Source organism: Vanessa cardui, chromosome 9 (genome assembly GCF_905220365.1).
Source record: "Vanessa cardui chromosome 9, ilVanCard2.1, whole genome shotgun sequence".
Taxonomy (NCBI): domain Eukaryota; kingdom Metazoa; phylum Arthropoda; class Insecta; order Lepidoptera; family Nymphalidae; genus Vanessa; species Vanessa cardui.
The window spans coordinates 1542443-1554563 of record NC_061131.1 but is presented as its reverse complement, the minus strand read 5'-3'; the positions used below and the strand labels follow the sequence as shown (position 1 = coordinate 1554563).

Here is a 12121-nt window from a genome sequence, read left to right as displayed (position 1 = left end):
TATACGAGATAATGAGGGCTTGTTGGTAAGAATGGTGGTCGAATTCTGTGGTTCATAACATAGTTCGCTGTCAATAAGAGGTAGCAAGACTGTCGATAGTATCGATATTGATCGAAACTATACTATCGATAGGAGTATCGATGTACTGAATAGTATCCAAGGTCAAGTATCGATAGTCAAACGCAACCAAGTCGATAGTTCAGCAAAACAGGTCCATCTCCCACAATAAGAGTTCACAATACAAGATTTAGTGTTATCGACTCGGCATATAAAACTAGAACCAGTCTGACATTTGATCTGTGGTACTACAAGCCTCCTGTATTTTTCAAAAATATAAATCAGATTTCAAGGCTGCTAGATCCGGTCCCCTGTGCCTTCACGCTAAGGACGGTACTGCAAACATAAGTTCGAATACTCTTGTGCTAAAACACTAATTCTTATAATTCAAGAGGCGTAATTTATAAAACTGGTAGCTTGTAGTTACTTACTCTATTTGTCGTAATTATAATGAAAAAAAAAATGTATATTTTCCAAGGAAGGCAGTGACTTTTCTTGGAAAACGTAGACCACGTTTTCCAAGAAGACAACTAGCTCGAAGTCCAGCGTAATATAAAATGTCAAAGTGATTTAAAGTGAGCTCGTGGAAGTTGTTAAATTATAAAATAAGTAAAGAAAGATCCACTGACAAACATTTCCTACATTTTTGTGAAATAAAAACATATTAATGCTTTATTTTAGTCATAGAAGTATAGATCGGTTAAGCGATATCAAAGTCAATTAATCTAAAATACAAATGCCATCATACACAAGACAAATAAAAGCCTATAAAGGGGTCATTCAAGTATTACGTAGCAGGCTTAGGGGGGAGAATTCATATTTTTCTTACTTTTGCTGACAATAGAAGGGAGAGGGTTCGGTATAATAGATCTTATCGTACTTTGTTATTATAATTAATATTATAAATGTGAAGTGTATTTGTGGTCTCCTTCAGGTCAAGTAACAGAGGAAAGATCAAGGGCTCTTTTTTCGTACAGTTGAAACAGGTCGAAGTGTTATCAATTTCTACAGGGCCGGATTTTGGGGAATTGGGGCATTTTCCCTGGGACCTCAACACGGACTTTTTTTTAATCATAAATAAATAAATATGTACATATAACAACATAGAAACTTAATGATAATCTACATCGACTCAGCCGGGAATCGAACCCGTGACCTCGGAGTGGCGTACCCATGAAAATCGGTAAACACATAACTCGACCACGGAGGTCTTCAATTCCGACGAGTTAATAAATTTCTCGATATAGTCAAATTATAATAACGTTACTAAATATTGTTTTAAAGGTTGTTTTAAATATAAGTAAATAAATTATAGATTACTGATTGAAATTAAATGATTCAACTAATTCATGATATAATTATTTGTGCCTCCACGCCTCTGTTGCTTTAGGGCGACTGATCATTTTCAACCGACTTCAAAAAGGAGGAGATTATCAATTCATCTGTATTTTTTTTATGTTTGTTACCTCATAACTTTTTACTAGGTGGACCGATTTTGATAATTTTTTTGAATTGTTTTTGGATAGATACTAAAGGGTTTTCTTGGCTGACACCGGCTCCAAATATAACAATGACTATAACTACGTTATATAATCGTAAATCGACTTTTAAATAGTCTAATATTTTTCATTTCATTTTACCTAGGACTCTAAAAAAATATATTAAATATGCAATTATTTTGATTGCTTTTTAGTGTATTTTTATTTGTTTTAAAATAATATTTTGTTTGAAGTCGGTTTTTCTTTTTGTTAAAATTTTATTTCTTGTGATTTTAATTGATTTTTATCCGAACTTTTAATGATTTTTTCACAGAACACAGAAGTATATCATCAAATCAGTATTTTTTTGTAAAGTAAAAAAAGTAAAGTAACAGCCCGTAAATATCCCACTGCTGAGATAAGGCCCCCTCTTCCTTTAAGTAGAGGTTTTGGAACATATTCCACCGCGCTGTTACAATGCGGGTTGGTGGAATGCACATGTGGCTGAATTTCGATGAAATTAGACACATGTAGGTTTCCTCACGATGTTTTCTTCACCGCCGAGCACGAGATGAATTATAAACACAAATTAAGCACATTTATATTGTGGTGCTTGCCTGGGTTTGAACCCGCAAGCATCGGTTAAGATGCACGCGTTCTAACTACTGGACCATCATAGCTCGTCTTTTTTTGGAATATATCAAATTGTTAGATAAACATACATTTTCGGCCCATTTAAATTTGGAACAATAAAATATAAAATATAATTATGGGCTCTAATTTTATTTATAGTTATTTTTTCACTCGTTACTTAGATATATATATTTTATGTGTAATTTGGGTTTACAGGCCTTATCACCAAGTAGTATCACAGCTTAAATTTAAGTGTGATATGCGCTTAAAATCAAGAATTCATTTCTTTGATGATGTTATTAATAATAATTACTTGTCATCGTATGACTTAGGGGAGCAATTCAGGATTGCCTTATTTTATTTTATGTGTAGAACGTATAATTAAATAATTATTCACAAGTTTTTTCCAACACCTATGAGTAGTATTAATTAAAAAAAGAAACTTTATAACATATTTATCATTTATTAATAATTAATAATACTTTCAGTGAACATTTAAACAAACAATACAATTATTTTAATTAAATCGACAACAAAATTACGAGTGAGTACATTAACTTAATTCAAAAAATACATTGCACCATAAGAATACTTAAAATTTAACATAAATAATATCACAATTAATTAATTGGGGTTTTTAACAATAATAATTACTCAATCGCGAAGAACATTTAAACAGCAAATTTTAAAACGTTATGTTTAAAACTGTATTTATTAATGTTATATAGTTTGCACAGTCAATCTACGAATAATACTTGTATATACTTGTATAATGTTGTTGTTGGTAGGTTATCAATTGTAATTTTAGAAGCCGTTGACAGTTTAATATCGTTCTGCATTTTTAGTTTGACTGTGCAAAAAGTTTGCGCTATTCATTGTTGCGTGTAACTCGTTCATATCAGTAATCCCTAAGTGCGATATTTTCAGATTAAAAAAAAGCGTTCCAGCTATAAAAAAATCAAAGGATTGTCGGTTCAACGTGGCCGAACGTCCTTATTCTGCTAATTCCACCGTCAGGCGCCATTGTGACTCTGATATGCGAGATAGCGTCAGAATTGCACGAGAACCAATGTTCTTTGTTCGCTGAGAGCTGGAAAAAAAAATAATAAGACTTAAAATAAATTCAATGGAATCGCTCTTAGGAAAGTAATTATTTTTTTCTTTAATAGTTTTCTCCCTCGACTTCACACGTCAATTTTACGTATTTTATTTCATTTTGTGTAATTTGCGATATGTTTGCAGTCTTGTCATAAATAGTTAATTCGATAACGTTACTAATAAATAAACTTACATTCGCATTTATTATATTAGATAGGATTCATTTTGCATAGACATACTTGCAAAAATTTCTACCGCCAAGTAATTTTTTAGGAAGGTAACTTCAATTACCTTGCTTTGTTTCAAAATGTTGTACCATTTGGTCGATCTTGTGTTTGACCACTCCTTATCCAGTAGAGCTCCCTCGACTTTGATGGAATCAGGGAAGTTGCCTTTGAAATGTGTTGTATCAACACATATGTTTTTTATTCTTCCACAGAAACCTAACTTGAAAACTGCCCATTCTTCTCCTGCGAACAATATTAACAATTACGATACGAAAATAAAAACCGTTTTTTTATGGGATATTTTGGCGGGCGAGCTTATAGGCCACTTGATGGTTAATGGTCATAAATGGCACTGTAAGAAATATTCACCATTCCTCACATCACCAATGCGACACCAACCTTGGTAACTAAGATATTATGTCCCTGTAGTTATACTGGTTCACTCACCCTTTAAACCGAAAAACTGTAGTATACTGAGGACCGTTATTTGGTGGTAGAATATCTGATGATTGGGTGGTATCTACCCGGGTTTGTACAAAGACCAGCCACTAAGAATTAAATGACTTAAATTACTGATGTTAAATCAATTCAAGTTAACTAGGTTCATTTGGATAGTTAGATGCATGAAGATGGAATAAAATATCTCATATGTCTTTAAGGCATGTATACCTGTTACTATTAAAGTGCCATCATCCGTAGCTTCAAGAACGTCAGGTCTGTCAAGACGCCTGGCTGTCTCCCAACCATCAGCCATCGTGTCTCCTTTACCGGGCTTGATAATATTTCTAGGATGACCATAGTGTGCATTGGAATAACCTATAACAGAAGTATTGTGTTGTAGTACAGGAAAGAACATAAAATGTTTATATTGCATGAGAATTATACGAAGCCAAATGTCTTGTTTTTTTATTATTTTGGTTGAGAAATTTTCTTTGTGCGTTTATATATACAGAAGGAACTCTTGGAGGATTAAAATACCTAAAATGATTTGTATATGGATACACTTGTGTGTTCTTAGAGAAATTTGGTATATTTTATATATTATAAGTTATGCTCGTGACTTCAGCGTAAGGAGGTCAATGTCCTCACTTGAGGCAAACTTCATAAAATTAGGTTTAGCTATAAATGCGTAACTGACAAACAAACATACTTCCGATTTATTTATATTTAGATACATGTCTATCTAAATATTTCAGTAATACTTTTCTCGTATACGATGTTAAATAGTATAAAAATACAACAAAGTATAAACCATAAGAAAATCTAATAAGATTCAGATTCATTAGAGAGGATCTCGTTAAGTCTGTTAACTTGTTCGCTCGCTTCGGGGACGATTCACATTTTAGATGCATAAATGCTATCGTGACAAAGAGGCGTCTTAAGGAGTGCAGTTTGTGAAATTGCAGCGATTCGTTTGGATCGCCCTGGGATAGAATTTGTGGACGCGATACTATTAGTTACCGCATATCTAAACCACACGAATTTCTCCACGTAAATACAATTCTAAAACTTAGAACTTGTTTTTGTACAGTGAGATTACTATTTGGAACTATTTGTTTGTATTTTAGAAGTAATGTAAAAACGCATTAAATTTGATAAGTGTATTTTTTTTGTGATTTTTTTCAACGTAATATAACCTTATTTAATTTTTCATAATATATTTTCGTGAAAGCTAATATAGGTGGCACAAATGGACCACCTAATTGGGTGAGTGATTACACTTGGCACTGAGGCCTTTATGCCAGCACACCGCCGACCATAGGAACTAAGATGTTAAGTCCCTTGTTCATATTGGTACTAGGTTACCAAACCGGAACATAATAATATTAGTATTATGAAATACAGATGTTTTTATGGATATTCGGCGTTTGTATACAATAATTGGGTTCAACCTATCCAGCCGGTTGTACCAAGCCCTACCAAGAATAGTGGTCTTAAAAAATTTTAATCCTCACAAATATGACTTCTGATTTGATCCGATTTGCTTATAAAATAGTACAATGAATTTGGGAATTAATTTTACCTAAGCAAGTAGTTCCTGATAACATTGAAGCTAGATCGACGAGTTGATCAGCGGGGGGCGCCTCTGGCTTCGCTTCACCGAAAACCCTCAATCTAGCGATACCTCCATCCGGGTATATATTCACTCTTATGTATGTCCAAGCTTCATCACATAGTACCTAAAAAAATATATATACTATATAGTTTTTAGGGTTATCATTAATTTAAGCTGACGTATTATGCTTAAGTTTTTAGATAGAAATTTTGAAACATATTTTTCATTTTTCATCTTCAAAACGGCTATGTAGTTGCGAGAAAGTATAATTTAGCAATTCGACTGTATTATCATAAATTTACCCTTCAAATATATTTCTAAAATATTCTACATTTTATCATAACTATTTTTTTTATTAATCGTAAGTATCGATCCTTATCTTAGATAGAAGAAATAAATATAATAACTAAATAATATATAAACCATACATAAATATCCAAATTTCCTCGACATCCGTGGTCGAGTAGTGTTGTGGTAAAATCGTTACTTCTAATTTTCCATAAATAACATGTGCTAATAAGTTACAGTTGGATCAGAGTACTTCTTAATGTCCAAATCTGTCGAGGGTTATATAAGTAGAGGAAAAATACCTTCTGATAGTTCATTCTGGACTCTTCATAGCCGGGTCGCAGCGCCGTTATAGGGACGATTTCCTCCCATTTGTCAGACTTAAGCTGTTCTACCCGTTTCAAGTCACATTCACTGCACGCTGCCCCCATTTGCGTGTCCCTCCTCGGCAATAATGCTTCTTCTGTAATTACGGTAAATAATTAGCGGTGTGTCGACGTTTAGTGCTCGGACTGTGTTAAGATAAATTCCAAATAATTGGCCGTATGTTGCGTGAAACGGATTTCGAAAAAAGGGCAATTGTTTTTTACGTGATTACATATTTAATTGTTTTGAAAATTCTCTTATAAAATCACTTCGTATTTTGTATAATAATATAGTTGTTAAATAACGATTCAAAAGTGCTTGTAAAAGTATACTTAAATATATTTATTAATAGAATATATTTTGATTGATTGATTGATAAATGTATGAAATTGTAATGCAAGTTTGAACTTTATACCATATAGGCAAGTTATACCATATGGGTAGTCAGTTTGATTTGACAATATCAGCCATCTGATGGTATGTGGTCACCACTATCTATACGCATTAGTATAATCTTAGGAATCAAAATATTACGTCCTTCTAAATAAACACATCCTTCAAATTGGAAAAATTGCTGCTTTGAAGTAAAAAATATGATAAATAAGCCTTATTACCAAGTACAAATGAGTACAATTTTTATTTAGTAAAACGATTTTTTTTAAAAATAAACGTGAATTAGTATATACATTTTACTGATATGAGTAGTTTAATATGCAGCGCGAATATACCAAGTTACTTTATCCGTAGAAATTCGCGTGCAAAAGCGATAAACATTTCCGATGACAGCCACTGATTAAACTATAACTATAACGCTTTTAATAAAATATGAAGTTAATCCAATAATCTCACGATTAAAAAGTAATATATCACGTTAATAATAAACCTTATAACATGCAGCTTTCAACCTTTTAGTTTTAAATAGCTTACAGTAACAAACAGTAATAGCCTGTAAATTTTCCACTGTTGTGCTTAGGCCTCGACTCCCATTAAGAAGAGATTTTGGAACATATTCCAATACGCTGTTCCAATGCGGGTTAGTGGAATGCACATGTGGCAGAATTTCGATGAAATTAGATTATAAGATTCCTCACGATGTTTTCCTTCACCTCTGACATGAGATAAATTATAAAAACAAATTAAGCACATGAATGTTCAGTGGTGCTTGCCTGGGTTTGAACTCGGCATCATCGGTTAAGATGCACGCGTTTTAACCACTGGGCCATATCAGCTCTTTTAAATAGCTTATTTTTCAATTATTAAAAGAAAATTGTTATTCTCTACATATGTTATTGTAAAAACAATTAAATAATCGGTGTTGACAGTTTGTATTGTGTATTAAATTAATAAAATAATGAATTCAAAATCCGCAAACTGTATCAACACAGGTTTTGTTAACATCTTTCATTGTTTTTTTACTGTGTCTGTTTAAATATATATTTTGATACAACAAGGCATCAACTATTGTCGCTTTGTAAATATGTAATATTTATTTTATAAGTAATATTTTATTGTTTTATTTTATAGATTTTATACTTGTTTTACTGTTATATGTTTAAGATTACGCGTTGACTTCAATATTTAATAAGTTAGTTAAAATATCTTTAGATTAATTCTCGACATCATTTGGAACTAAGGCTTTGGTTTTTCTAGTAAATAAATGTATTATTATAACCCTTCTACTGACTGTTTCAAAACGCAGCATAATTTTAGCAGATGTGTTCTTAAGTTTAATCTTATACGTAATTATTCTTTATATTCAAATAACTAGCTCTGCCTGCGACCTTGTACGCCTTTGAATATAACAAAAGAAAAATTATCGAAGCCTAAGTTACTCCCTATTTTATCAGTTATCTGCCAGTAAAAGTCCCGTCAAAATCGGTCCAGCCGTTCCAGAGATTAGGCGGAACAAACAGACGAACTGACAGACCGACAAAAATTGTAAAAAATATTATTTTGGTATATTTACCGTGTAAAATATATATAAACATTAAGTAAAATGGGGTATTTTAATAATACATACACTCCAATTTTATTATATGTATACATTTAGCCTCTTTATTTCGAATCAATCTCAAACAATATAATTTTCACTATTTAATGTCAACTTGGATGAAGTGGCAGTTTGTTTGGCAGCTGATAAAACGTTACATATGATATTAAAGTTATATATATTTACCTTCAGGTGTTAAGCACGCAGCTTGAATGGAATACTTCGGCGCGTAGTTTCCCGTAAAGAATGCCGTATCAACCAGTAGACCTATGAGGAAAATTTATGAATACAATTAATCAGTACAAAATATCCTAATATAAAAAAACTGTATCGTATTTTAACTTGGTAGGTTTCTGTGCAAGCCTATATCGGTACAACCAATACATCATATATTCTTCAGCCAAACATTAATGTTTGGTATTGTCGTACTTCACTTGGGTTACTTACTAACCCTGAGTAAGCCAGTGTAACGATAGAAAGAAGCAGCGTATTGTCTCTTATCATCAGGTGGTACCGTGGTTTTTCAATATAAATTAAAAAAAAAAACATTTTTTAATGTCATAAGATAGAATTGTCAAAATAAAACAAGGAATTGTTTCAATATACACACAGGTTATGGTCGAACATAATTAAAAAAAAAAAACAAATTTAATTAAAACACTCTTGCTGCATATGAGCTTGTTAAAATTAAAAAAAAAAAACGGAACACCAATGCTTAAGCACGACGTGGTGATTAAATCATAATTTCATTTTGTCAAATGAAACCAATATGCATTATTTATTTCTGGCGGGTTAAAGTAATTATTATTTATAATTAAAACGAATACTACCCATGCAAATATGACCACCTCAGATGGATCTGATTAATTAATATCCATTTATTAATATCATATTTCAATAACATATATTAATACTTCAATGATATTGAAGATATATGTAATATAGATGTAATTTAATATAAAGTTTTAATACAAAGCCTTTGCTCTCTACTAATGAACGATGCATAGTGAGTTACGTTAATATTTTATCTCGCTCATATGTCGGTAATTTTACGTTTGATGAAAAAGGACAGAATATCTGTAACATAAATTTTGCTAGATTAATTATTAACTTTTAATTTCCTTATATATTCGTTTATATTTTCATTTTTTTTTACTAGTTAACACCTTAAAGACTATCGTTCAACTAATTTTACATATGACGTGTTCGAAACTTTAGTTAATATTTTACAAGATTCTGTAAAAAAATTAATTATATCGGATTCGGATTTGCTCTTGTTGTAATTTACTGTGTATTCCAAATTAAAAAAAGCCTTGTTTATTTCGTTAAGTATAAAGTTAAAAAGTATTTTTCCGCTTTCCTTCAAATGCACTGGTAATAAAATAAAGCAGAAAATACTGACATTAATGATATTGATGATGATGATAAAGATGGCAGTCACCTTTTCAAGAAGTGGCAGGCATTGATAGTATATATTATATAATATATGGCTGGTAATGATATATAGATATATATATATGATCAGAAAGAAATGATGCAGTTCACGTTACGTGGAAGGGTTAATTAATTACGATGATTGCAATGAGGGATATTTTTTCATTTTGATGACAGATAATAAATACTAGCACTTAAATTTATAAAAGACTGTATTTTATTAATAGCCTCTTAACTCACAACAACGTTTAGAATTTTATTAAAAAAATAAATCAAGTAACCAAATGTTATCAGTGATTTTGTAACAAAGTGAGTCCGTGTTTACAATGAAAATCCGAGGCATTTTATCGTCCGTTAATCTAAAATAAATCGTGATTTATTAGCGTCACGATATTTGAGGGAGGACCCTAGTTCTGTAACCAGCCTTAGTTTAAATTGTAAAGAAAATTTAGCCCGAAACCAAAATAATGTTCTTTATTCGAATTTCTCGGTAAACCTTTAAAATTTGGCATTTCGTTTGGAAACCTTAAAATCATTTATCATTGAAATTTAACTGTACATTTCTATTTTTCGGTTGAATCATCATCAATTGCTTTTCAAAAATGGAATCTGTTCACTAATCCTTTCCTATTCTTACTTTTGTCTATTGTTACTTTTGTCACTATGATATATCTTACCTCGAATGACACACTTGGTGGCAAGTTTCAGGATGCACCAATCATGGCCAGGTATTCTTTTCCGTCTCGTTTCCCAGCCGTCCATCCATTTTCCGAACTCAGTGTACTTATCAGCGATGAAAACTGGTTCTGTATCGAGTAACATGTTCTCGCACGGGGCGAAGAAATCATCAGTTGCGAAGATCACCGATCCACCGGCCTGGAATATTATTAGTTTTGAGTAATCTGAGCATGACAACCTTTACAGGTAAGCATACGAGCCGAGTCCGAGACGACTAAGATAACGAAGGTCATAATGTAGCTGTAAGAAATATTCCTTGTATCGCCAATGTGCCACCAACATTAGGAACTAAGATATTATATCTCTTGTGTCTGTAGTTTCATTGGCTCAATTACCCTATATACTGTAACACAACAATACTAAGTAATAATGTTTGGTGGTCTATCCAGACGAGCTTGCCCTACCATAAAGTAACGTTTTAAAGAAATGCTTACTTCAGAGTTGTTGCTTGTGGAGTTATGTACTATGTAACTTTTGTCAAGAATAAATCAACTTTTACATTATTTGTGAAACAGTTATCTTTGGTATATATTTGTTCACATAAAGATGGATTATAGATATGAAATCCAACAGAGTTGAATTGATATACTTAGTTTAAAGTAAATGAAACTGCGAAGCGAAGCAAAGTAAAATTTTATATATTGACTAGCTTTTCTAAGTTAGAAAAAACTATTTGTTTTAATGTAGAACATTTTGGAGATAAATAAGATATGTAAGTCTCAACACATCAATACTACTACAACTCACAATTATGTATGTGGCAATGTAAAAGCTCGTGAGTACATAGAATGTACGTAATAAAAATACTGGTGTTGAGAATGTTTTACAGAAAAATCCAATCAATTGTCCAAGATTGGATCCAATTTCCCGAAAATTGGGAACCGCCTCATAAGCGACGGTTTAAAAATTACTAACTATATCCGGTACTAATTATAATATTAAGATACCGCATAATAGTTCTCAAACAGATGTTCAGAATATCATTTTATTTGATTACGTCATGAATTAGAATACAGGGTAACTAATAGTTGCTACGTGTATTGACACGTACACACACACATCATACACTGTGAGTTCCATATTTGTGCATGGTACACAGATATAGTTTAATTTATTTCCATATATACTACAGATATCACTTTTTTAATTGTACCTATTCCAATTCAAAAGTTTTATCTCAGAAGTAATAATTTATTCACTGAACATAATTGGAACACATAAAATTCCACTCAATACAATTATATCCGATACATAATACATAATAATTTAACATTAATTTAAATTAATAAAAACGTTAAAATATACTTTTTAAAAAAATTAACATATATTTTAATACATTAAAAGAGGTTTTAATGTATAATTAAATAAAAAAAAAACTTACAGTCAAACTTGCAAATTCGCTGAGTTCAGCAAAAGCGGGCACGTTGGTCTCGATCATTTTTCCGTTATAAACGATTTTTTAATCGATTAATTCGGAACGAGTCGACTATGTGTCACTGATCGTTTGCTCCGCGAGACAGTCCAATATATAGGTGATATTGTAATCGATAGTTCCAAGTGCACGCATAAACGCCTTATCTATGGAAATACTAAGATCAATTCACTTCAGAGGCACTTGGTACAGTTAGGTGGAAAAAGCTGTAAACAATTAAACATTATTATTATCTTCGATGGTTATAAATTATTTATAATTCATAATAGATAAAAATTTATATTTTTAAATGTGAAACTCTCCAAGAATTTAAAACAGTCTCCA

General features: G+C 31.6%; 1 protein-coding gene across 1 annotated transcript; it reads right to left on the bottom strand.

The window, feature by feature from the left end:
* Positions 1–2707: 2707 nt before the first annotated feature.
* On the bottom strand, positions 2708–11902 carry LOC124532386 (allantoicase-like). The gene is made up of 8 exons (XM_047107283.1): positions 11747–11902; positions 10305–10503; positions 8380–8460; positions 6140–6300; positions 5517–5673; positions 4163–4309; positions 3558–3736; positions 2708–3258 (listed from the first exon to the last, which is right to left on the bottom strand). The coding sequence occupies exons 1-8, from the start codon at positions 11801–11803 to the stop codon at positions 3127–3129; spliced, it is 1113 nt and encodes a 370-aa protein (XP_046963239.1). The 5' UTR covers positions 11804–11902; the 3' UTR covers positions 2708–3126.
* Between the last annotated feature and the right edge of the window lie 219 nt (positions 11903–12121).

Excerpts from the sequence above, each read along its gene's own strand:
- LOC124532386 (XM_047107283.1), bottom strand. The coding sequence starts at position 11,803 with ATGATCGAGACCAACGTGCCCGCTTTTGCTGAACTCAGCGAATTTGCA. Across the intron at positions 5,674-6,139 it reads CCAGAATGAACTATCAGAAG|GTACTATGTGATGAAGCTTG; the intron begins GTATTTTTCCTC and ends ATATTTTTTTAG. Across the intron at positions 3,737-4,162 it reads TGGCACTTTAATAGTAACAG|GAGAAGAATGGGCAGTTTTC; the intron begins GTATACATGCCT and ends TATTGTTCGCAG.